General features: G+C 51.9%; 2 protein-coding genes across 5 annotated transcripts; both read left to right on the top strand.

The window, feature by feature from the left end:
* The first annotated feature begins 4,456 nt into the window (after positions 1-4,456).
* Sh3bp1 (SH3 domain binding protein 1) lies at positions 4,457-16,509 on the top strand. Of its 4 annotated transcripts, XM_051189344.1 has the most exons (19): positions 4,460-4,678; positions 4,846-4,987; positions 5,851-5,893; positions 6,128-6,232; positions 6,763-6,839; positions 7,069-7,180; positions 7,272-7,348; positions 7,761-7,905; positions 8,556-8,624; positions 8,773-8,863; positions 9,359-9,504; positions 10,144-10,255; positions 10,512-10,593; positions 10,682-10,762; positions 11,512-11,628; positions 12,338-12,435; positions 12,659-12,806; positions 14,522-14,613; positions 15,789-16,509. In XM_051189344.1, exons 4-19 carry the CDS (start codon positions 6,218-6,220, stop codon positions 16,184-16,186), a joined length of 1,860 nt encoding a protein of 619 aa, XP_051045301.1. In that variant the 5' UTR covers positions 4,460-4,678; positions 4,846-4,987; positions 5,851-5,893; positions 6,128-6,217; the 3' UTR covers positions 16,187-16,509. The 4 variants fall into 4 exon arrangements, with proteins under 4 accessions (XP_051045299.1, XP_051045301.1, XP_051045302.1 ...); XM_051189342.1 differs by lacking the exon at positions 4,846-4,987 and having other exon boundaries at positions 4,457-4,678; XM_051189343.1 differs by lacking the exon at positions 4,460-4,678 and having other exon boundaries at positions 4,702-4,987.
* A 1,308-nt stretch (positions 16,510-17,817) lies between these two features.
* Positions 17,818-24,157, top strand: Pdxp (pyridoxal phosphatase). The gene is made up of 2 exons (XM_051189346.1): positions 17,818-18,446; positions 22,814-24,157. The coding sequence occupies exons 1-2, from the start codon at positions 17,882-17,884 to the stop codon at positions 23,128-23,130; spliced, it is 882 nt and encodes a 293-aa protein (XP_051045303.1). The 5' UTR covers positions 17,818-17,881; the 3' UTR covers positions 23,131-24,157.
* Positions 24,158-25,895: the final 1,738 nt, after the last annotated feature.

The raw sequence follows: 25,895 nt of genomic DNA on the forward strand, positions 1-25,895 counted from the left end.
GAGACTGGAACCAAGGGTAACACTTTTCAGGGAGTGGGGGACAAGAGGCATCCCAGAAGTGTGCACCTGTCCTAGCATGGGTACCCTGGGAAGTATCTCCTCTGTCTCTTAAAAGATGAACCCCATCACCATACCAGACCAGCAGGGCTTCCTGGACCTCAAAGCCACAGTTCCACTTCTGGACTCTGGCCAGAGCCAGCAATTAAGCCTTTAGTAACCACAGTGCAGGCTGCTCTTCTTCTAGCAGAAGCCAAGAGTGATGGAGAAGCCTTTGCTGCCCTGGGACACACTCTGTGGCCTCTACCCCCAGGGCAGCCGAGAGGAGCCACCCATCCTGGCTGCTGCTGAGCCTGCTGCTTATAGCCTCCCCCTGCCTCTGAGTCCTCAGAATTGCCCTGTGAGCCTGAGACTGTATCAGCAGTCTAGATGGTGGATTATTGCAGCCACCTGGGCCTGCTCTCCAGCTTTGTCACCTAGCCTACTTTGCTCTCAGCTGGGGTCAAGATCACATTGCTCCAGGACTATCAGTATCAGGTAGAGTCCTGCCTCAGCCCCACCCCAGGATTCCTGGAAAGGCCTTTCGACATGTGGAAGTGGGGATGGGCAAAGGAGTTGCCATAGCTCCAGGAAGCACACTGGTGCTGGCTGCTGTGGGAAGAAGCTCTACTTGGAAGCTTTCTAGTATTGCTGCAACCAAGCCATGTGGCAAAGTGTCTCAGTTGGTAGGATGAAACCAACAGCCTCCACCCCAGCCCGCCTACTGGCTGCCCTGACCACATCCTCTCAAGTCTCACTAACAAATGCCAGCCAGAATGTCAAGGGATGGCAGGCAAATCTGTGTGGAGGATTGTCAGCCCCTCAGTGGTCACAGTGAAGGCAGAAGCAAAGACTAGCCTTGAGGGAGTTTCCAGGCAATGCCATGTAAGAAGCAGGAAGACAGCAGCAATGGCTTCTAGGCCTTAGGTCTGTCTTCTGGCCTGGCCCCTACCACACAGTCAACTGGTGTGCACATCTGTCAAATGGAGACAAAGATACCAGTCTTAGGGGAGGATGAGCTAAGGGACATGCCAGTCATTTCTACTGTCCCAAGGCTACTGGACATATTTCAAATGCAACTGAGGTCAAGGCTCTTGTCATCCTGACTTTCGGTGGTTGGATAATGACTAAACAGCAGACAGTCCCAGGCACTTTTCCTGAGAATGGTATATGCTTAATTCCTGTAATCCTATTAAGCTTGTGTTGTTTGTGGCTGAGAGGGGAGCTATCTTACCCAAGGTCATTCAGTTAGTGTGCTGATGAGAGGCATTCCTTCCAAGTCCCATGGCTGTTCTTGGGGATGCAGATAATCATGGACCTGATAACATCCAAGCCAGTCATGACACCATACTACTGAGCCTTAGAAGGCTCTGCTGTGAGCTGGACAAGACCAGGGTGGGTGGCACTCCACCTGAGTAAGCAGGCCCACAGTTTGGGGAAGGGTCAAGGAAGGGGTTAGTTGGTGGCCTCTGAGGTACTTCTGTACAGTTCTAAAGTCTGTCACCCTTTTGAATGGCTCCTGGCAGCATATACCTATAATATCTGCTGCTGGAAAGGCAAGAGTGTTGCAAGTTCAAGACAAACTGGGCAACTTAGCGAGACCTTTTCCCAAAATAAAAAGAAGGGCTGGCAGGCAAAGAGGCTCGGTGGGTAAAAGTACCTGCCATCAAGCATGAGGACCAACATGGTGAATGGAAGGTGAGAACTGACTTTCATAAGCCGACCTCTGACTTCCTCTTGAGGATAATGTTTACAGACGTGCACACATGCACACACTAAATAAAAAATGTGATTAAGGGGCCTGGAGAGCTGGCTCTCAGAGGTAAAGGTTGTTCTTCCAGAGAACCAGGTTCAAGTCCCAGTATCACATGGTGGCTCACAGTGATCTATAATTCTAGTCCCAGGACATTCATACCCTTTTTTTGCCCTCCATAGGCACTGCACACTCAGGATACACAAACTTACCTGCAGGCAAAACGCCTGTACACACAAAATGAAATGAAATTTAAAAATTTTTAGTTTGCAGCTGGATGGTGGTGTTATACACCTTTAATCCCAGCACTTGAACTCGGGGAGGCAGAGGCAGGTGGATCTCTGTGAGTTTGAGGCCAGTCTGGTCTACAGAGTGAGTTCCAGGACAGCCAGAGCTACACAGACAAATTCTATATTGCAAAACTTTTTTAAAATTTTAAAAAGAAGAGGAGGTGGAGAGATGGCTCAGGGGTTAAAAGCATCGCCTACTCTTCCAAAGGTCCTGAGTTCAATTCCCAGCACCCACTTGGTGGCTCACAGCCATCCACAGTAAGATCTGGTGCTCTATTCTGGCCTGCAGACATACATGCAGGCAGAACACTGTACATAATAAATAAACAGATCTTTAAGAAATAAAAATAAAGAGATTGAGGCTGGGACTCAGTGATGGAGCATTTGCCAAGCAGCACAAAGCCTTGGGTTTAATCCCCGGTACAAAACCATAATATCCATCCCCACAAAAGAGAACCCAACCCAGCCATGATCCCAGCATGCACTAATCAAAACTTTCTGATTACAACATTCTTTGAAGGAATAGCCTATGATTCAACCTTTGGGGCTTTCAACTTTCTGTGATTTAGCAAGTGTGACAAAGGAGGACCTTCCTTACAAGGTCACCCAAGAAGCACAGCAATGTATCTGGTCAGACCCAGAGGGCTCCTGGATCTGACTGCAGGGAAAGCTACAGCTGGGGACTGGAGACTGGGCAAGGGCTTGGGTAGCTTGATAATATACTCTGATCATTAAAAACAAAAACAAAACGAAACAAAAAATCCTGCTTTGGGGCCCAGGGAACTGTCCCTTCCCCAGGCTAGAGTCAGGACTAAGCCTGGACAAGCCTAGGAGGCATAGGGTATAAGCCAGGCCCATCCTTTGAAACTTCCAGGCCAGCCATGCAGCCTGATAGATTGACAAGCCCTGGATGGGAAGGCAGAAGCACCATGAAGTTCAGAGGCCTCCCTAGAGGCAAGATGATGAGATCTGAAGCCAAGCTGCTGGGTTGGGAATCACTCGCTCACCAAGCAGAGTGTGCCCATAGCCAAGACGAGGAAAACTGAACCACAAGAATGTTGTGGGTAGGACCTAGATGGTGGGAAAGCAAAGGGGCCAGGACCAGAAACAAGGCATTCTAAGTCTCATGTTAGGAGGCCAGGTCTACACTACTCTGGTGTCTCATCAGTGTACTTCAAGGCTGGACCCTCTCAAGGGCCTTTAGCCACTTCTCCAATCACTGGTCAGCAGCCTTCCCATTAGGAAAAGAGACAGGGAAGGAATCTGACCTGCCATCTCATATCTTCACCTCTGGGCTTCTCCCATCTTCAATAGGATTTGTCTTGTTTTGTTTTCTGAGACAGGGTTTCTTTGTGTAGCCCTGGCTGTCCTGGAACTAGCTCTTGTAGACCAGGCTGGCCTCAATCCTCTGCCTGGGATTAAAGGCATGTGTGGCTGCCACCTGCCCCAGGCTTCATTCAATAGAACCTCTTGAATAGTAAAAGGGGCCCAGATAGTAGGTGCTCAAATGGTATGGCTCTGAACTGAAACTAACAGAGCAAAGTGCGGTGCAGTGCTCTGGGCTTCCTGTAGCCTCCCCTCCCCCCCAGAGTCAGCTCGTTGTTGCCCACAGGATCTCTTGCTCTGTAGTAACTACCGGTTATGAACATCTACTGTGTGCACAGGCTGGTTTTCAGCGGCACGTTCCAAAGAGAAGCACCCATATTAGTGAATGCCTAACAAGAAGGAAGGGCAGGGGACCAGGGACATCTGCCAGGAGGAAAAAGAAAGAACTTTACAAATAGAGGACCCTTAAAGTGGAGGAGCTCGAAGGCTGCAGGCCGGGGTATCTTGTTTACCCAGTGTCATGGGCTGGTCCAGGACAGTTGTCCCATCAGGCCACTATACACAGTGAATGAGAAACTTTGGGGACTAGTCCAAAGACATTAGTCTCTGGTGGTCTCAGGTAGCCCAGGTTTCCAGCCAGTGGTTCAGCAGGCATGAGGTATGACCAGAGAATGGTATAGGGGAAGAAGTCTCCAAGGAGCATCTCCTGGTGACTAGCCTGCACAGGTCCCGAAGGCCTGTCCTGGGCCTGTCCCTTCAAGGCATGGAGCCTTCTTTTCCCTTTAAGAGAGCAAAGGTTGTTTATATCCAGGGCGGCGGTAGCAGGAGCGCTTACCTGCTTCCCGCCACCCGTCGTTGCAGCGGGGCAGGGTAAGGGAAGGAGGAGCCCGCACTCAACCTGCATACTGCAGAGACACAGACCAACATACACTCGCCAGGCGGCCGGCCAGGGGTCTTTGGGGCTCAGAAGCCGCGAAAGAGCGAGACTCCCAACTTGAAGAGAGGAGTGACCTGGGGGCGGGGGGGGGGCGGAGTCGTGAGCGGGGGAGGAGAGCGCCAGAGCCAGCGCCAGCGCCAGCGCCAGCCAGAGGAGCGTGCCGGCCCAGGAAGCCAGAGCGCCGCCCACCCATCCGGGGTGAAGCGCGCGGGGAAGCAGGCTGGGATAGGGGCCTCGACCCCCACGGTGACCCCTAGGCCCCCAGCCCGGACTCAAGATGATGAAGAGGCAGCTGCATCGTATGCGGCAGCTGGCCCATACAGGCAGCTTGGGACGGTGAGTGTCACCACTTTCTAGCTCTGCTGTCGCCCCGCAGGACCTGAGCGGGTGCAGGAGAGTAGGGGAACCAGTCAGGGAGGTCGGGGACTTCTGGCCAGAGGCCGTCTGGTATGCCAGAGCCCTGACCTCGCTTCCTGGTGTCTGAAGGCACTGTGGTCGCACAGGCACAGCTGGCTTTTGCGGGGAAAGGCACCTCCATTCCTGGTTGGAAAGGCTACAGAGAGCAAAATGCGCCCTGATTCTGGACGCTGCCCGGAGCCTCACTGGTCCCCCCTGGACAATGGGAACAGTTAACCACCTCTAACTGTAGGGCTGGGGAGGAACAGAGCCGATCGGGGGCCCCAGACCCTGGGGGAAGGGATTGGCGGTGTTCTGGCCTGGGGAGGCGGGGCCTGCTCTGAGCTGGGTGTCCGTCCCCTCCCCCAGCCCAGGGGCCTCCTGCAGTAAAGTCCTGCTTCTGCTTTTCGAAGGCTCAGGTAGAGGCACCCTCTGGTCTCTTCGGTCCCCAGCTCCAGAACTAGGGGAGCGGAAGTTTGGGGAGTTTCTTGGAGCTTTTCTCTCTGCTCCTCTTCCCCAGCCTTGGAGTTCCCCGTTCTTTGGGCCCTGGGAGGGAGCATCCAGAAACTTGATCCAGTCCTACAATGACACCTGCATGCATGCACCTATGAAGCCAGGCCACTTTACTCTGAACCCATGTCCCTACGTGTCCCTGAGCAAAGTCCTGGGACCTGCCCACAGCTTCAGTGCAATATGTGTGCCTGTGGGCCTGACCACCCTGGAGGCCAGCTTCCACACTTCCCGTTCTAGGGGGCCAGCCTAGGCCTCCTCTTTCCGGGACAGGCAAACAATTTGGGGGATGGGACAAAAAAAAAAAAAAAAAAAAAAAAAAACTTTGCCTCTGTGTCTCAAAGTTGAGCCCTGGGTAGCTCCCTCCTGCCCTTTCGGTGTCATGGGAACACCCTCTCCCAGGGCACAGCCCTGGGTGGAGGAGGAAGCAGGCGCGCATCTCTAAAACCCATGGAATGTGCTCCAACTGCGGCGCTGACAGGCCACCCAGCCTTGGTGGGTCCTGGAAGCAATCGGAGCCCAGGTGCCATATGCAGGGAATAACGGGAGGCAGTGGGTTTCCCAACCCAGACTGACTCAGCAGAAGCCCCACTTCCCCACAGCACCCCAGAGACCGCCGAGTTCTTGGGTGAGGACCTGCTGCAGGTACGTGCCTGGGCTGGGCTGGGCTGGGAGGCAGGTCTGTGCAGGCTGTCAGTATCGAGGCTGACAGGCAGGGACAACAGTCCAGGGCCTGGTTGAGTCATTCCCTGCTGGCCAGGGGAGCCCCAGAAGGGAAGAGAAAAGTGATTCTTGCTCTGGGGTGGGGGGGGGGAGACAACAGAACAATCACCCCTTATAGTCTACAGTCAGCACATGTCCCTCCCCTATGCCTCCCAGGTGGAGCAGCGCTTGGAGCCTGCTAAGCGAGCAGCCCACAATGTTCACAAACGGCTGCAGGCCTGCCTCCAGGGCCAAAGCGGGGCTGACATGGACAAGCGGGTGGTAAGTGGGGGTCACCAGGAGGGGGGCCTGAGTGATGAGGGATGGGGTAAGAATGAAGCCCTTTGGATTGGCTGCAGCTTCTTAAGTTTGCTACCAATAGCACACCCCCCCAGGCCTTCTAGGTGGGCGGAGCACCATTTGATCTGGAAGGATGATGCTCACTGTTGTTACTCAGCAGGCAGCATTTATTGACTCCTGCCAGACTGTTGCTAAGACCAGTAATGCATTGTCTCCCCAACAGCCCTGGCAAAAGTCTCTTGTATAAGTCACTTGTGTGTAATAGGAAACCAAGACCTAAATTTACTAACCCAAGGTCACACAGCTAACAAGTAATAAAAGTGACCCTGTGGTCTCACTCACACACACACACACACACACACACACACACACACACACACACACACCATCCAGTTTCTGATTGGTTGGCTCCTTCCTCTGCTGGTGTGTGGGTGTGTCTGGCCGGGTGATGGGCTCAGGTTGCGTGGAGGAGAGTGGTAAACTCATGCTTGCCCACCCCACCCTCCCTGCAGAAGAAGCTCCCTCTCATGGCTCTTTCCACTACGATGGCTGAAAGCTTCAAAGAACTGGATCCCGATTCCAGCATGGGGTGAGCATGGGTGGGGGCTGGCTCTTTACTAGAGAAGGCGCCAGGAAGCAATAAGGGGGTCAGAGCAGCCAGAGTGTCTACCTCAAAAGGACAAGCAGGCTGGGAGCAATGTCCAGGTCAGTAAGATCTGAGAAAGCAGGGGGAAACGGAGAGGCAAGAACCTCCAAGTGTTTCTAGGAGGAGGTGAGGGGCCAGGGGAGCTTTGGCCCATCATGCTCTCTGTCCCCAGGAAAGCCTTAGAGATGAGCTGCGCCATCCAGAACCAGCTGGCCCGAATCCTGGCTGAGTTTGAGATGACCCTGGAGAGAGATGTCCTGCAGCCGCTCAGCAGGCTGAGCGAGGTGACCCTGCCCCCAGCCCTAGCCTCCCTGTCCTCCTGCTCCCCCTGCCCTGCCCACCCAGGCTCCTGAACCCTCCCTGTGCCTACCTCAGGAAGAGCTGCCTGCCATCCTCAAGCATAAGAAAAGCCTGCAGAAGTTGGTGTCCGACTGGAACACCCTCAAGAGCAGGTGGGCATCTGAACCTAGATCAAGCTGTAGTAGGGTTCTGCAGAGCCCATTGGGTACTGTGGCCATGCTGGTCCTCTGGAACACATGTGGTAAAGTCATATATGTGTGAGGGTGTGCATATGCTCCCTTGTGCCACAGGTGACCCCAAAAACTATGAAAACCACCACTTTCCCAGGTCCTTATATGTTTGTAGGGCTTCTAGTCTACATTGTGGAGCTGGGTAGCTGTAACCACTAGGAACAACACCAGAGGGAGCCCTACAGCGCTTTGACCTAGTCTGGGCAGAGGCCCAAGGAATTTCTATTTTGCCTCTGTAAACCCTAGAGTCCTGTGTGATTACGTGTATGGAAGGGACACTTAGCAATGGCTGTGCAATGGGGCCAGTGACCACCCACCTTGGGACCCTCCCCAGGCTCAGCCAGGCAGCCAAGAACTCAGGGAGCAGTCAAGGCCTAGGTGGTGGTCCAAGCAGTCACAGCCACATCACCACTGCCAACAAGGTAGAGACCCTGAAGGAAGAGGAGGAGGAGCTAAAGAAGAAAGTGGAACAGTGCAAGGTGAGGCCACTTGGGATGTCCGAGTAGGTGATGGGTGTGGTTATTCTGACCATTTTACAGATGGGAAGATTGAGGCTCAGAGAAGGGATCAGTCTGACCACAGCGGCCATGAGTTTTAAATCCAGGCAGCTAGGGGTCAGCATCTATGTAGTGGAGCACTACAGAACTTCTGCCATTCTCATTGTGTGCATTAACAGCTGGGATGTGGTTGTTTGGATTCAGTGCTGAGTGAATGAATGGGTGGTTTGCTGAATGAATGAATAGCATGTGTATGATGAATGATTTTTGAAAAATGGATAGTGTTTTCTGGGTAAACAAATGAATGGATGAGTAGTATTTGCAGAGTAAATGAATGGTGTTCATGATGTGAGTGAATGAAGGATAAATGAAAGAATGGTTGCATGGTGAATAAGAACACATTGGACTAAGGATCTGAGGACCCAATGTAAAGAACTAAAAGCCACAAAGCCTGAAGAATATGAGGTGGTCTGGTGGGCAGAGGCCCCAAGTGTGGACCCCAGCTAAGAGAGAAGGCTGACTAGGACCCTCCATGTACAGCCGTTCAGCTCTGAACAGGTTGCTAACTCTGCAGTTGTCAGCTTCCCTGCCAGACACCCAGCCTCACATGTCCTCTCCCCTTTGTCCCCGAGGATGAGTACTTGGCTGACCTGTACCACTTTGCCACCAAGGAGGACTCATATGCCAATTACTTCATTCATGTGAGTCCAAGACCCACCTGAAACTCAGGGTAGATGCCACAGGGAAGGATTTCTGGGACTTCCAAGGGATGGTGGGAGTCTATTCTGGAGACCCTGGGGAATGCTCCACTTCCCTCATTTCTCTGGGGAATATTCTTTGTCCCCACAGCTCCTGGAGATTCAGGCTGATTACCATCGCAGGTCACTGACCTCACTGGACGCGGCCCTAGCTGAGCTAAGAGACAACCACGGCCAAGCAGGTGGGACATGAGTGAGCCAGCCTCACACCTCTAACCCTGGTATACTTAGGGCTCTGTAAAAGTTTGCAGTTAGCCAGGCATGGGGGTGAACACCTTTAATACCAGCACTCAGGAGGCAGGGATAGGTGGATATCTGAGTTCAAAGCCAGCCTAGTTGACATAGAGAATTCCTGGACTGCCAGGGTATCCTGTCTGGAAAAACAGAAACAAAAAAAGTTTTTCTCCTTATCCAGAAAGGCAAAAGGGAGCCATGGATGAGATAGGAGCTGGGAGAGGTCTGGATTAGGTCTTTGTGGATGGACTTGCTGCTGCTATGGAAAAAGAACAGGATAGGAAGCCAAGAGACCTTCTAGAAGGTTGGAATATAGACTAGGCAGGGCAGTGGAGGTGGGCAGATCCAAGAGGTAGGCTAAACGGTTGTGTATGTGCAGGGTGGAAAGTGGATCCCTGGAGGTGTCCTGTCTGCCCTGGCCATGATGTCTCTCATTTCCACAGATCTCTCCCCCTTGATGATGGCTGCCCCCATCTCCAAGGTATATGGGGTATCCCTGAGAACCCACCTGCAAGAACTAGGTCGTGACATTGCCCTGCCCATCGAGGCCTGCGTCCTAATGCTGCTATCAGAGGGTATGCAGGAGGAGGTGAGAGCCGAGGCATGGAGCTGCTGACGGCCCCGTGCTGCCCCCCATGCTGGCATCCCTAGTTACCCTCTCAGGGGGAGACATAACTTCCATTGACAAACTGACTGATTCACCAAATGGCATTTCAGGAGCCTGGCACTGTACCCCAGCTAACTAACTGAGCAGTCCCTGCCCCATCTACTAGTCCAAGTGTCCCTGGGTGTGAGTAGGGGTTCTCATTGGCTCTGATTGGCAAGGGGAAGACAGAGGCAAAGAGGAGATGTGCTCAGAGTCACATGAGGAACTGGGGGTCCCCAGTCCAGTCTTTGTCACATGCTGGCCCTTTCCTGAAGCTAGACTCCTGGGTGGGAAATTATCTAACCATGGTGGAGTACAGGCTCCCCACCAGTCTTACTGAGATCCCTTTCCCTTCCACCCTTAATGAGACTGGTGTTCGCACAGCTCTCCCAGCCTCCTCTCACACACTCTGCATTTCTCAGCCCCGCCCTGTGCTCAGAATTCCAGACCTTGGTAGTTGGAGAGGTGTGTAGACACCATGATGTCTACCATGACCAGCAGCCCAGTGGGGACACTGAGGGCCAGCAGCCTGCTCCTGCCCCGCCCTCTGTGACACCCAGTCTGTCCCTTCTTGCACCCCAGGGCCTCTTCCGTCTTGCTGCTGGGGCCTCTGTGCTGAAGCGCCTCAAGCAGACAATGGCCTCAGATCCCCACAGCCTGGAGGAGTTCTGCTCAGACCCCCATGCCGTGGCAGGTACCTCATCCACTGGGAATGGGCAGAGCTGCCTGAGGTAACACTAGCAGAGTTTTTTTAGTTTGTTTGTTTTTTGAGGATAATCTTGCTAAGTACTATGTTAAAAGGGCCTGTGACCCAAAGAGACTATCAGACTTAGACATGTTAGTAAGAATACGGGCTGGAGGTTCCTTCTACGTGGACAGAGCTGGGTCCTTGGACATATAGAAGTGCGAGTTAGCCGGCTGCCTTAGACCTTCCCCTGGCCTCTTTTCAGGTGCCCTTAAGTCCTATCTCCGGGAGCTGCCAGAGCCCCTGATGACCTCTGACCTCTATGATGACTGGATGAGAGCAGCCAGGTGAGGAGGTGGGCGTGAGGGGAGTAGGGAGGTAAAAGCTCTAAAAATGTGGCCCTGAGCTGGCTCAGTGGTGATTGTCCCTTTTCAGCCTGAAGGAGCCTGGGGCTCGACTGGAGGCCCTCCATGATGTTTGCAGCAACCTGCCCCAAGAGAACTTCAGCAACCTCAGGTGAGCCCAGCCCCACAAAGCTTTGCTTTTGATTCTAGCCTTGTATTGTGGTTGAACACAGAATCTGACTTGTGATATTCTGATCCTATGTTTTATATTTAGACTGTGTCCTGGAACATACAAATCCCAACAGGTGCAGTGGCTCATGCCTATAATGCCAGCACGAGGGAGGCTGAGATAGGAGGCTGAGTTTGAGACCAGCCTGGGCTACAGTGTGAGACCCTATCTTAAGCAAAGATAGTCAGGCTGGGGGTGTGACTGTCAGTGGAGTACACAGTGCCTAGTACACCTAGCACGCTATAAACTGGGGGAGAGGGAAGGTGATGCATGCCTGAGTTACGGAAAAATAAGGATCAGAACTTCAGGGTTGTCCTTGGCTGTAGAGAGTTCGAAGCCAAGCTAGGCTAAGAGACCATGTCTTTAAAAGCAAACACACAAACAAAACCTTTTGTACCAGTGAAGCCACGTTGCCTGGCCTCAGACCCTACTGCTGCCACTCTCTGACCCTGGGTGTTGAGTTCGGTGTCAGCACTAGAGACAGTCCCCACTGCCTGTGCCAGCTAGAAGATTCTCCTCTCACAAACATACTGGAAACATACTGGCACTCAAAACCTAGATCCAGGAACTTAGCTAGTAGAAGCTTAACCGTGCTATGTGGTGTCCGTTCCCTTCTGGAAACCCTAGAATAGGAAGTTCTCAGGACTTTAAGGGCATTGTCGAGCATTTATGACCCTGTCCCACCCATCCAGGTACCTGATGAAGTTTCTGGCACTGCTGGCAGAGGAGCAAGAAGTGAACAAGATGACACCCAGCAACATCGCTATTGTCCTGGGGCCCAACCTGCTGTGGCCCCCTGAGAAAGAAGGGTGAGGGCAGTGAACACAAGAAGCCTGTCCCCAGCTAGTCACTGGCCTCTAATTTCCCTAGGCCTTGCTTCCCTATCTCTGCAGTGGGTTGAGCTGGGGTTTTTTTTGTTTTCTTTTTGGGGGTTGTTTTTTGGTTTTTCAAGACAGGGTTTCTCTGTAGGTTTGTAGATCAGGCTGGCCTCTGCCTTTGCCTCCTGAGTGCAGGGATTAAAGTCGTGAGCCACCACCATCCAGCTGAACAGTTCTTAATACTGAAGCTGCTGTGAGGAGCAGCCTGCGGGACCAGGGTAATGGTAGTGATGGAGCATCTATGTGCAGGTGCTGGAAACCACGAGGGAGGATTTAAGTCTTACTCCCAACCTTCCAGACATGGGCCTTGAAGAGATTGTATACATTCTAAGGGGAGTTGCTGAGGGAATTAGATGGGAAATGCTTTACAAACTTTAAGATGCATTGATACATGAGCATCATCATTACTTTCCAAGCCCCAGGCAGATGACAAGATGTCCTATGTGCTGAATTGTAGTTGCTTAGTGGGAGCAATCAATCCAAGAACTGTGGAAAAAGAGCCCAGAATTGATTAGTGATGTCTGTCATAGGTGAAGGAGGGGGAAATAGGGTATGTGAGCTATTCATGTGCCATCAGCCATGTTCAGCAGAGTCACACAATGTTAGGGTCACTAAAACTCTTGCTTCCCTTTTGTGCCAGGGACCAGACCCAACTGGATGCAGCCTCTGTGTCCTCAATTCAGGTGGTGGGTGTGGTTGAAGCACTGATACAGAATGCAGACATGCTCTTCCCTGGAGGTGATGTCCTTTCTTCATGTTGCCCCACAAACTCTCCTTGTTGCTTAGAAGAAGCTGATTTTTCATGTTGGGCTTCAGTTTCTCATCTGTGAATGGGAACAGTCCTGCCTGGCCCATGGGAATGGGAAGGCCAAGAGCAATCGCATCATTTCAGGGAAAGAGAGTAGCCCTGGCTCAGAATGGCAAAGGGTCTGAACTTGACACCTGTTCGTTCTGCCCCTAGATATCAACTTCAGTGTATCAGGTATCTTCTCAGCCCTGGCCCCCCAGGAAAAGGTCAGTAGCCAACGGACCTCAGAGGAATTGACACCTGCTGCTGCACCTACGCCAGCTACCACCCCCGCTCCAGCCTCCACAGCTGTGAAGGAAAGGTGAGGGCTAAATCGCATGAATAACCTATTACTGGCCACACAGACATTAGCCTGGGGCTCTGTGTCTGAGGATTTAGGAATGTAATGGTCTGGTCCCACTGGTTGGAGTAGGTGGGAGGAGCTTCTCTTGGCCTTAAACATATTCCCTTTTTCATTGCATGGTTATTTCTATGACACCTACTAAGTGCCAGGCATTGTACATATTTAGGGAATTGGCAGGGATGGTTGGGATTTATAACTGTCCTGTAACCGACTCTATAATTCTAGCAGGGTTTTGTGGCACAGACAGGTGCCTTCAGTGGCCCACATGATGGCCATAGACTCCCTCAGATGAGGCAGATATATGCCACCCTCAGCCCTTGCCATGGGTGCAGGAGGGAGAGTGGACATGTCCGTCTATATCCCTGTGATGTCAGGCTGGATGCATGCTGTGCTGCAGATGAGGCAGTGTATGGGCAGTGTGGAGAGTTGCAACAGTTGGATAGGAAAAGAAGTTCCCCTTGGAATCCAGGCTTGTGTGGACTTTTTATTGCTGCTCACATACTCTCTGACTTCTGCTGGTAGAACATCCCCTAAAGATCACATGGAGGTCTGGGAATAAACCTTAATTTGTAGAGTATGCCTAGTTCAAGCCCCAGGATTGCACAGAAAAGGCATGGTGATAAACTGTCAGCACTGGGAAGGTGGAAGCAGAAGGATCAGGAGTTCAAGATCATCTTCCCCTACATGGAAAGTTCAAGGCCAGCATGAGCTGCACATGGCAAAAAAAAAAAAAAAAAAAAAAAAAAAAAAATCACCTGGAAAACCAAGGCAGAGAAGTCTGGCATTCTACCATTCTACCTCCCACTTTGGCCCTGTGGATTGTCCCCCCAGATTATATCTCAGTCATGGGTTTTGTACTAAATTGATCTTTGTTGCTGTGATAAACACCATGACCAAAACAATTTAGGAGGGAAAGGGCTTATTTGGCTTGCATTTCCAGGTAGCAGTCTGTCACGGGTCTCAAGCAGCAGCACAGGCAGGAGAGTGCTACTCACTGCCTTGCCTGCGTGTGTGCCTGCAGGCCAGAAGACAGTACCAGATCTCATTACAGATGGTTGTGAGCCACCATGTGGTTGCTGGGAATTGAATTCAGGTCCTCTGGAAGAGCAGCCAGTGTTCTTAACTCCTGAGCCATCTCTCCAGCCCCAAAAGTCCTGTTCTTTGGGACATTTTTTTTTTTTTTTTTTTGGAGGGGAGTTTCAAGACATGGGTTTACTATGTAGCCTTGGCTGTCCTGGAACTCTCTGTATAGACCAGGCTGATCTCAAACTTAAGGGGATCACCTACCTTTGCCTCCCAAATGCTGGAATTAAAGGCCTCCCATCAGCCAGCTTTCTTATATGACTCAGGACCATTGTCCTGGGTCCAGGGACTACACTGCCCCACTGTGAGCTGGGCCTTCCTACATCCATCAAGACAGCTCCCCACAGGCCAGTCTGATTTGGGCAGTCCCTCAGTTGATACTCCTCTTTCCATGTGACTCTTGACTGTGTCAAGTTGACAGAGTTACTTAGGACACAGACCCACCCATACGATAAGTATCTACCCAGGGAATGAGAGCGAGGATAATCACAGGCAGTGGGGAGCAAGTCCTTCCACCCAACAGTTGGGAGTCATGCCAGATTCTAGGAGATGCCTAAGCTTGACCACTGCCCCTTTTCTTCCCTTGACAGGACAGAGTCTGAATTGCCCAAACCAGCTTCCCCCAAGGTCAGCAGGAACCCCATGGAAACGGCTGCTTCAGCAGAGGACACGACTCGGAGGAGTAAGTTGGGTGTGGGAGAGGGGAGCTGGAGAGCCTAACTTCCAGTCCTCCCCTGTCTTTAGACCACCAGAAAGGCCGGCAATAGTGAGAAAAGAAGCCAGATGCTTAGGGTTTGCTGCCTGGCACTCTAGACCACGTTCCAGCTCTTACCCCATAGGCAAATGCCTCAGCACCCTCCTGTGTAGTATAAGCTGTAATTGCCCTGACCTTGAAGAGCTTCGTGAGCTGGGACCTCAAGGAGTGTGCTGGACTCCATCACACAGAAAGTGCTAGAGAAAGGTAGCCGGTGTGAGCATGGTGGGTGGTCCAGCCCTCTAGAAGCCCAGGGACTACAAAGCACAGGGCCAAAACCATATTTAAGGGTAGAAGGAAGAAAGAGGTTTGGGAGGAATCCTGGAGCCTCCTGAGCTCTTTTGGCATACTCATATGTCAACCTGGCCCAGAATGGACAGGTGAGGGGCCAAGGATCCATGTGGGAACCGGATCACTGGCGAGTCCCCGGCCCATAGGTCCTGAGGACGAGGGGGTTTAGGGCTGGGCACATCATGTAAAGCTAGGAGAGCAGCAGAGGGACACACAGGGACCTGTAAGACAGAAACTGCTAGAGTCACCAGACCTGGCCCTAATAGCTGTGGGAGGCTGGGGCTCTCACCCCGTCCCACCAGTGAGGATATGGGGCAAATGAAGCACTCTAGAGGGCCAGGGAGAGCTTTGGCCTCAGCTCCACTTAGCACACACACACCCCACCCCACCCCACCAGCTGCCTCACGAGGTCCAAACTTGCCCAAGGACCTGGGACTTCTGAGAGGCAAGCAGGACCCAAGTGTCGGTAGGAACAGTTGATGTTTATATAGTCAGCAGATGTGTACCCACAATTGCTCGACACCTAGACTGTGATAACAGTGGCCGTGTTGGGTGTGTGTTCTAGGGAGAGGCACTAGTAAGGACCAAGTAAGATAAAAATGGACAAGACCATTTCAGATGACAGATCCTCTGAAGCCATTAGAAGTGGGTGTTACTGTGGTGGGCTCTGGGGGGACCTACTGTAAGCTGAGATATTGAGGAACATGCAGGAGTAATGATGAGGACCCACTGTGGAATGCGACCCCACCCCACAGGAGGAATGCACACAGACTCATGAACCCTAACCTTCCTCTGTTTTGCTTCCTCCACAGCCAAGCGCCCGGCACCAGCGCGGCCTACCATGCCACCTCCCCAGCCCTCCAGTTCACGCTCATCCCCTCCAGCCCCCTCCCTGCCCTCTGGCTCTGGCAGCCCTGGCACTCCCCAAGCTCTGCCACGCCGTCTAGTGGGCACCAGCCTCCGGGCCCCCACGGTGCCTCCCCCATTACCCCCTGTTCCTCCACAGCCTGCCCGGCGCCAGAGCCGGCGCTTACCAGCCTTCCCCAGCCCTGCTTCTCCTGGCCTAGTCATTTCAAGCATGCCTGCTCAGGTGGACCAAGGAGTGGCTACAGAGGACACAGGAGGCCCCGGGACTCTGGGTGGACATCCCACCCCCCCAATTCTGCCACCCCAGCCCCGGCCCAGGGGTCTCACCTCAGAGACAGATTGAGCAGGCCCTCCTGCCTGACAAGTACTCAATGTCCCCACCCTCCCTCCCTCCCTTGTCCTCCCAGGACAGCCTGAGCCCTGTGCCTAGGTGCCTGCTGGGTTGGCCCCCATGGCTAGGAGGGCTCAGGACAGCCTTCTACTTTCTGACCTTTTCTTCCACTTTGAACTTGGGGGCTCTGACCTGACCTCTCCCCCCATCTGGCAGGGTCTCAAGGGAGCTACCAGAAGGAAGGATGGACTTGCCCATTCCACAGGACTTTTATTTTTCTCTTGCCAATGTATTTTTGTAAGGCTAGTAAATAAATTATTTTTAACAAAACTGGAGCAACTGGTCCAGCAATAGCTTTCTCTCCTAGAGATACTGAATCTGCTTCCAACCCAAGACAGTTGCTCTGTTTCTTAGGATCATGCGTTCCTCCTCTGAGACAGTCTGGAAATTACACCCTATCTGTTCTGAAGACCAAAGCACTCATTCACATACACATAAACAACTTTCCCAAGGATCCATCTTCCCATGACCTTCCTCAGTTGCTCTGAGCCATCCAGATCTATACTAGAGGAACTTTTGGGAATAGGCAGGCAGAAATGACAGAATCAAAGGAACTGGAAGCCCAATTTAGTAGCCTCTGAAGGAGGTGACAGATGAAGTCATCCTGACACTAGCCAGGTGAAAAGGCTGAAGGAAAAAGTAGGTACATTTCAGATCAAGGAAATTGCTTATAAAAGGCACCTGGAACAGAGAACATTTGGCCCTCAAAGGCAGGGTTTTACCCTGGTCTCAACTTCAGTTACTCTGGAGGTTGGACAACCACAAAATTGTGACAATACAAGTCCTGATTCATTCCTGGTCCCACACTGGTTATTCAAAGGCGCAATAGACTAAAAGGCCCCATCTACAAACTAAAGGTCTAAGCAGCTATGTCGCCCAAACAACAATATAGCAAAATAATGCCCGGGCTCCACAAACAAAAACATAAAATCAAATCTCTGGGCTCCTTTCTTATATCCGTGCATTAGAATGTTTTAGCATTTATTTTGAGTATGTCTTACATGTGGATGCCCATGTGGAGGTCAGAAAATGACTTGCAGGAGTATGTTCTCTCCACTGTGAGGAGCCATCTCGCTGATCCTGCATCTGTGTTCTTAAAAGCATTTATCTACAGCCATCGACCTGTACATTAAAGATTACACATCTTACATTTTGCAAATTATACAAAAAAACCCAAAAAATCTACAAGTTCCTCAGGGGACTCCAAGGACCCAAGGAACACTGACTTGGCCCAAAAGTTCAAAGCCTAAGAAATCACCAGTAATCTGGCCTCGCTCCACCACATCCACTCGTTCATCAGGACTTGACTTGGAACCAGGGCCTCAATGGTTCCGAGAGTAACGCGATCTGGCCGGAAGACAAACATCTCTCATCTCTCTTTGCCTCTGTTTTCCTCCTAGCAACCAGTCGGCCTAAGCTTCTAATTGGTTGAGAAGCTCGCTCCAGACTAGGCTGGCTCTCCATGTCCCGCCCCTTTCTCCGAATCCCTTCGGGATCGGCTCGGGCCCTCGGCTATTCTCTCGCTGCCATTGGCTGAGCCGTGCGGTCGTAGCCCCGCCCTTGGCCCGTCCTACGCGCCAATTGGTAGAGCCGGCCCGTGGCCGCAGAGGGAGCACGGCGCGCGCGTACGAGCGGCCAGCCGGCTGCATGGCTCGCTGCGAGCGGCTGCGTGGCGCGGCCCTGCGCGAGGTACTGGGCCAGGCGCAGGGCGTCTTGTTCGACTGTGACGGGGTGCTGTGGAACGGCGAGCGTACCGTACCCGGCGCCCCCGAGTTGCTGCAGCGGCTGGCGCGGGCGGGCAAGGCCACACTGTTCGTGAGCAACAACAGCCGGCGCGCGCGACCGGAGCTGGCGCTGCGCTTCACCCGCCTGGGCTTTGCGGGGCTGCGCGCTGAGCAGCTCTTCAGCTCAGCGCTGTGTGCCGCGCGCCTGCTGTGCCAGCGTCTGCCGGGGCAGCCCGACGCACCGGGCACTGTGTTCGTGCTGGGCGGTGAAGGGCTGCGCGCTGAGCTGCGTGCCGCGGGACTGCGCCTGGCGGGGGACCCCGGCGACGACGACACGCGCGTGCGCGCTGTGCTCGTGGGCTACGACGAGCACTTCTCCTTCGCCAGGCTGAGCGAGGCGTGCGCGCACCTGCGCGACCCCGACTGCCTGCTCGTAGCCACCGATCGCGACCCTTGGCACCCACTCAGCGACGGAAGCCGGACCCCCGGTGAGCGTGGAACTAGGCGCCGGAACATGTTCAGGGCCCCGCCGCGCGTCTCGTAATTGCTGAAACTGCTGCCCGTGAGGGGTAGTGGCCGAGGACCCGTTTGACAGACGAGCCAGCTGAGGCTCACTATGGCTTAGGGAATTTCAGGTGGGATCCAGGTTTGGAACTGGCCTCCTGGGCTTTTGTCATTGGCCCCACCCACTTTGCAGGTGGGTTTGTAGAAGCGGCCTGATCCGTTTGGAGACTGGAGGGTCGTGGAGCTTGACCTCAGTTCCAGATCTGGCTGTACTTGGTTAACCCTGTGGAGTTACATAACATCGGAGCATTCTGGGTGCGAGTGGGTCTCCACGCCATGCCAGTCATTCCAGAGTCCCTGACTGGAGGTTCATGTCTCCAGCCCTTGGTAGCTTTCTGAAACCTCTTAATGCTGTTTTTTACTTTCTAGGTTACTCATAAGAATGTTGGCCCATTTCTCTCTCTCTCCTCTCCTCTCTTTTGCTTGTTTGTTTTTGGGTTTTGTTTTTTTTCGAGACAGGGTTTCTTTGTATTGTTTTGGAGCCTGTTCGGGAACTAGCTCCGTAGACCAGGCTGGCCTCGAACTCCCAGAAATCCTCCTGCTTCTGCTTCTCGAGCGCTGAGTTTAAAGGCATTTGCCTCCAATGCCAGACTCCTTTTCTCAATTATAGAAATCGAGGCTGAGAGAGGAGAAGTGAGCTGCCAGAGAACATACATTGAGCATAGAGTAGGTGAACTTGGCCTTGGGAACACCCCTCCCCCATCCATCCATCCATCCATCCATCCATCCATCCATCGGCATGCCAGGCTGGTTACTGAGGATACTCACTCCTGCATCTAGACAGGAACAGTGAGGGTTGGAGTGAGTCAGGAGGTGGAGGGAGCAGCAGCTATCAGGTAGTGATGACTGGATACAGACAGATTCCGTACCCTAGGATGTGGCATGGACATATCTTTGCCACTCCATTCTGCTGGTCTTTCACCCAAATAGTCATTGGTACCAAATCCTGGGAGGGAGTGGGGTTCTGCAGGGTGGCATTGCAGGAAGTGAGGTAGTCACAGCTTTGTGAAGGTGTGTGTAGAGACAGGATCTGGGAAACTTCCTGGAGGAGGCATGCTGCAGGGCAGGGTGACAGTGAACAAGGAGATACTGGCATACTGTTAGGATGGTGTAGTCGAAAGGGAAGCTGTTGTCTGGGCCTTTCCTGGCTGCTGGTTCTGCCTTAGACCTACTTTCTGCCCATTGTATGCACCTTTTCCCCCGTAATAAGGGAGAGGTTACAGCTGCAGCATCCCTTCCCACACCATGCTACTAACAAGCCAGATTTCCCTCAGAGATTAGGTTGAGGCTGTGGGACAAGGGCTTCTCCAGGGTCTCAGAAAGTAATGTGAGGAACTTGTGAGAGACCTGACCTATCTATCCCAGGCTTCTGCAGGAACCTTCCTGACTTCTGATTCCATACCCATCTAGCTGTACTCACCCAACCTGCTGGTCACTTCTCCTGCCTGGAGGGGGAGACAGAGCCTAACAAACACAGACTTAAGCCACATTTGTGAATGATGCAGCTTCCTAATCATGTTGTTAACAAACACCTAGTAGGTGGTTGTGGAGCAGGCCTTTAGTCCCTGCTCAGAAGGCAGAGGCAGACAGATCTCTGTGAGTTCAAGGCTAGCCTGATCTATAGAGCTAGTTCCAGGACAGCCAGAGGTACACAAAGAAACCCTGTCTCCAAAAGCATAAAAACAAAAAACCTTACTGGTTATATGTCAGTAATCTAGGAGCAGAAGGAGCTAGACAAGCAAAAATTAATGAAGGTCCCATTATGCATCAGATTCGAAATAATGTGAAACCACACCACAATTCTCCCTCCTTATCATAGGCCTATGAAATTGTGTGCATGTTTGCTTGAACTGACAAGTAGAAATGGCCACAAGAATAGGAATATGCCATTGCATATATATGCTTTAAGTGTTACAGTCATGGGCTTATATTCCCAACACTTAGGAGGTTGAGGCAGGAGGATCAGGAGTTCAAAGCCAGTATGGGCAACGTTAAGATCTAGTCTTGCCAGCTGGGTGATAGTGGCGCAAGCTTTTAATCCCAGCACTCAGGAGACAGGGCAGGTGGATCTCTGAGTTTGAGGCCAGCCTGGTCTACAGAGTGAGTTCCAGGACAGGCTCCAAAGCCACAGAGAAGCCCAGCTGGCAAGACTGGATCTGGGTGGAGACTCCCATCCTACACGGATCCTTTAACAGGGTACAATTGGTTCTTCCCCCTCATGAGCACACAAGGCTGGGGCTGGGGTGGTGGTGCAGCACAGGTGAGGGAGGCGCCTGGCCCTGGGTCCCCCAGCACTGCCTGCTCTGATGTGACACAGCCCTCCTTGTCTGAGGGTTCTTGCTGTGACTGGTGTAGTGCAGTGATGTAGCTGTCTATGAGCGTGGAGAGAGGAGGCCCTGAGTGTTTGGGGTCAGGCTGAGGTAAGAAATATTTAATTGCAGGAGGGCCTTGATTTATACCCCAGAGTGATACCTGGTAGAAGAAACACTCCCTTGTTGGATGAAGTGTGAATTGCCACAGTCACCTCAAGAACCCAGCAAAATTAGAGGAGGTGGCGAACATACTTTATTGTAAATAATTCATTCTGATGTTTTGCTTTGTTTTTGAGACAGGGTTTCACTGTGTATGTAGCCCAGTGTAGCCTGTCACTGAGCATCCTGCCTCAGGCTCTTGAATGCAAGCCATTATGCTAATCCCAAGTGTGTTAGTTTCTTTTCTGTTACCGTGTAAGGCACCATGACCAAGGCAATTTATAGAAGAAAGGGTTGCCGGGCAGTGGTGGCACAAACCTTTAATCCCAGCACTCAGAAGCAGGCAAAGCTCTATGAGTTCAAGGCCAGCCTGATCTACAAAGGGAGTTCCAGGGCAAGCTCCATAGCTACTGAGAAACTCTGTCTTGAAAAACAAAAGGTTTACTTGGGTTTGTAGTCCCAGAGAGATAAAAGTCAATGATAGCAGAACAGAGGTGACAGCTTGGTAGCTAGGACAGCAAGATGAAAGCTCAAACTGCAAGCAGGAAGTTGAAAGCGAACATTGGAGACAGTGGGAGACTGTTTAAAGCCTGCCCCCAGTGATGCACTTCCTCCAGGAGAGCCAGCCTCTTAAATATCCAAACACCAACTGAGGAGCATGCTCCAGTGACCACGACTGTGAGGGGTAATCTCACTCAAACCACCACACAGAAAGCTCAGCTCTAGTGGGTTTCTCTTTTCCTTCCTTCCTTCCTCCCTCCCTCCTCCCCTTCCTCCCTCCCTCTCTCTCCTTTCTTTCCCTTTTATTTGGGGGGGGGTAGTGGTTGTAAGGTTTGAGACAGGGTTTCTCTGTGTAGCCCTGACTGTTCCTGGAACTCACTCTGTAGACCAAGCTGGCCTCAAACTCAAAAATCCACCTGCCTCTGTCTCCCAATTGCTGGGACTAAAGGCGTGCACCATCACCATCCGGCTCTTTGGGCAGGTTTCTTAATGTCACAGAGCCTCAGCTTTTTAATCTGTGAAATGGGCTTTCAGGAGTACACAGTAAATGGTGGTGCTTCTCTTTTGTTTAATTATGGATGTTGGTGTAAAGGCGGGATGTTCTGGCACAAGGGTGTGCCTGTGGGCAGGAATAGCAGACTCAGTGTGCCAGCAGGATGGTGCTGGCTGTGGGGCGGGATTGTGCTTTTCTAAACAGACCTCCCATTGTCTGGCTCTTGGGCTCCTCCCCAGCTTTGGTTACTTCCCATGGTCACTGGTCACAGACATCTTCCAGCCTGTAGCTTTTTGTCTCCAGATGGAATTTTCTCTGGGGGATTGTTTTTCCCACAGGCTGACTGGGTCAGAGGTGTGGACATTTCTGTGCCTTGCTGCATTCCAGGTGGGCTGTGCCAATTTTCCATGCCAGGAGCATGGCTTCTTGGAACAGTAACCACCATTGCTGCCTAAATGCTTTTCCATTTACAAAGTGCCTCTCTGTAAGGCCCACTGCATCCCTTCAGGGGACGTGGTACTTAATCCCATTGTACCACAGTTTGAAGAAAGAGAGGCTGAAGGGCTTGCCCAAAAACACAGCTGCCCTGCAGAACTGATAGCACAAGCCCGTTTACACACACAAGCCTGTTCACACACAGGCTTACAGTACACACAGGAGGGGACTGCCATTACCACCTTCATGTTAGAGGGAGAAGCTAAGCTTACAGTGTATCCAGTGCAGTGGTGATGGATTCTGAATTCAGGAGTCTGGAACAGGTAGTGCCCAGCCTTTAGGTCAGGCCCAACTGCTGCCCTCCTGCTGACCAAGTGTCCCCTATTCACAGGTACTGGAAGCCTGGCTGTGGCAGTGGAGACAGCCTCAGGACGCCAAGCCCTGGTGGTGGGCAAACCCAGCCCCTACATGTTCCAGTGCATCACCGAAGACTTCAGCGTGGACCCCGCCCGCACACTGATGGTGGGTGACCGTCTAGAGACCGACATCCTCTTTGGCCACCGCTGTGGCATGACCACCGTGCTCACGCTCACAGGGGTCTCACGCCTCGAAGAAGCCCAGGCTTACCTGGCAGCTGGTCAACATGACCTTGTACCTCACTACTATGTGGAGAGCATTGCGGACTTGATGGAGGGCCTGGATGACTGAGCTCCCCTCCCCTACCCCAATCCTGTAGATGGGGCCTCCAGGCCATGAGTCACATTCAACACCATGAGCTCCCTTGCACAGGTGCCTATTCTCCAGTGAAGGGAAGCTGGGATCCAGGAAGGTTTGTGGGCTATCATAACCCTCCCAGCAATGGCTTGACACTACTGTTCAGAAGCTGCCCCCCCACAGCTTGAAGGTTCACCCTGGCCTGACCCCACCAGGTGGCCTTATTTCTTGCCCTGTCTCCTCCCTTCTTGAACTATATATGGGCCCTGAAGCCAAATGAAAATTTTCTCCAACCCTGAGTACTTAGGCTCCTCCCCTTCTCTGGGACCTCTAGTGCTCTGACCTATGTCCTTGTTGACCAATCAGAGGTGTAGGGAACTCCAGCCCCATTCTTGGCCTTTGTCTCACAGCGGGCCCTTAGTGGACCAAGTAGCAGCATATCCTGGAGCTCCAAAGCATCAATCAGAAGGCTAAGTGACATTGATTGCTGGATATCCATCAGGACCATAACAATCCACTGGCCTCTCAGATCCCAAATACAACAATTTTCAAAGTCCGAAACACGGTGGCTTTTTGACAATCCTGGCCTGACTGGATCAGCCAAGGGATCGGGTCCTAGCAGGGCAGGGTGATGAATGCCTGTACTTTTATAGCACTTTGGAGGCTGAAGCAGAAGGATTGCTCTGAGTTTGGTGATTTGGGTTGCAGAGTGAGACCTCATCTCAAAAAGATCAACAGACCAACTTCAAAGTCAAGTTTCTTCAGGAACTGATCGGTGGAATGGCAAGGCTCCCACCATAGTACTGTCCAGTGTTGATGGTTGCCACAGCTTGAAAGGGGGCCCTCATGCCCTACCCATTGCACTCAGTGCTTGCTGTGCCGCCATCTAGCTGCCCATACCCAGCTATTTATTTGTTTTTTATTGGTTGTGTACCAGTGGTGACGGGGGCCAGGCAGGATCTTCCCGCCACCTCCACCCTTGTTGTAACCAGTCCTTGAACTTAATAAAATGTGAGTGGGAGTGTCTATGCCCCAGTCTGTGGGGTGGGGAATCCTGCCTGAGCCTGCTTCCCTCAAGTACCAACACTCACCCCTCCCCTGCAAGAAGTGATGCCTCCCACTTCTGTGTTCTCAGCACAGATGTGCTTTGACTCAAGCTTTTAGCAGCTGTGAGACTTTGTGTCAGTTTGTTTCAGACCTTTAAAAACCCAGTGTTGGGGCAGGGGAGTTAGTTCAGTTGGTAAAGTGTTTATTGTACAAGCACAATGGCCTAAATTTGATCCCCAGAACCCACATGAAAATACCAGGTGTGGTGCCATGTGCTTATAATCCCAATAAGGGAGGTAGAGACAGGTGGGTCCTTGGGGCTCATTGGTCAACCAGTATAGACTACTTGGCCAGTTCCAGGCTAGTGAGAAAGCCTGTCTCAAAAAAGAAAATGGATGTTGCTGGAGGGGTGACCCTTGAAGGTCTCTGGCCTCCACATCCCTGTACATCCATGGGGACATGCATACACACAGCCCAGTACTTTCATTGCTCTTAAGCAATAGCCTGTATGTGATGCTGAGGGCAGGGATGTGGCTCAGTGGTAGATTAAATGCCTCCTGTGCCTCAGGTACCAGCACCATAAAGAAAGAAGAAATGTGTTATGGACTCAGACCAGGGCAGACAGCTGTTCTTTGCTTTGAACGAGAGATAGACATTTGCCCAGAAGGCTGCAGCCCCCTCTGGAGAGTATAGGAACAGGAGGGCACTGGATGAGGTCCCACCCTCCGGTCATGTTGGCATCCCCCTCCTTAACTTGTAGATAATGTAGCATTATGTACTCTAAAAAAATCCCAGACTGCAGTTTCTTTGAAGGATGACTCATTCCTAACTCTCGCTTCCCACAACCCTTCTATCACTGCTGTTTATCAGAGTAGACGTTATGAATCCACAATCCATTTGCATGGAGGATGAATTTCACATAGCACACATGACACCGGCGTTCCTTAGAGTACTGTGCAGGGATTTAGAGCTTTCTTCAACCTTTCATGCAAAGTGCAGGACTTTGTCTCAAAAAAAGAAAACCACAGCTGGAGAGAGGGCCCAATTAAGAGCATGGACTGCTCTTGAACTCAGATTGGCAGCTCAAAGCACCACCTGTACCTCTCCAGCTGCACAGGATCTGACCGTTGTTCTGGCCTCCCACACATACACGTAAAAAAAAAAAAAGGCTGTGGTGGCACATGCCTTTAATCCCAGCACTAAGGCAAAGGCAGGTGGATCTATGAGTCCAGCCTGGTCTGAAAAAAAAAGTAACATCTTTGAGCTAAATGAAGCTCCAGCAGGAGAGGGATTTAAAGCATACGAAGGTACAGACATGAGGGGAAGGCCCCTTTGTACTTTTGTTTACATACTGTTTAGAGAAGAAAAGATACTGTTTTGGCCCTCCTGAGTGAGTCAATGGGCTGACCCACCTGTAGATATACTTGGAAATTCAGAAGAAGAAAATCCTAATGTACAATGCTGCTTTCAAATGTAATGGAAGGTTTGAGACTAGTCCAGTTAATATTCCATTGAGTTTGAATACAGTAAACATTAATTTCAGCAGTGCAGTAATTTTGCTTTAAAAAAAAAATAAAGTGCAGGGTAGTAGTGCCACATATATTTAATCCAATCAGAGGCAGGTGATCTCTTGAGTTTGAGGCCAGCCTGTCTACAGATGGAGTTCTAGGACAACCAAAGCTGTTACACAGAGAAACCCTGTCTCTAAAGAC

The sequence above is a fragment of the Phodopus roborovskii genome, unplaced genomic scaffold (genome assembly GCF_943737965.1).
Source record: "Phodopus roborovskii unplaced genomic scaffold, PHOROB, whole genome shotgun sequence".
NCBI classification, from domain to species: domain Eukaryota; kingdom Metazoa; phylum Chordata; class Mammalia; order Rodentia; family Cricetidae; genus Phodopus; species Phodopus roborovskii.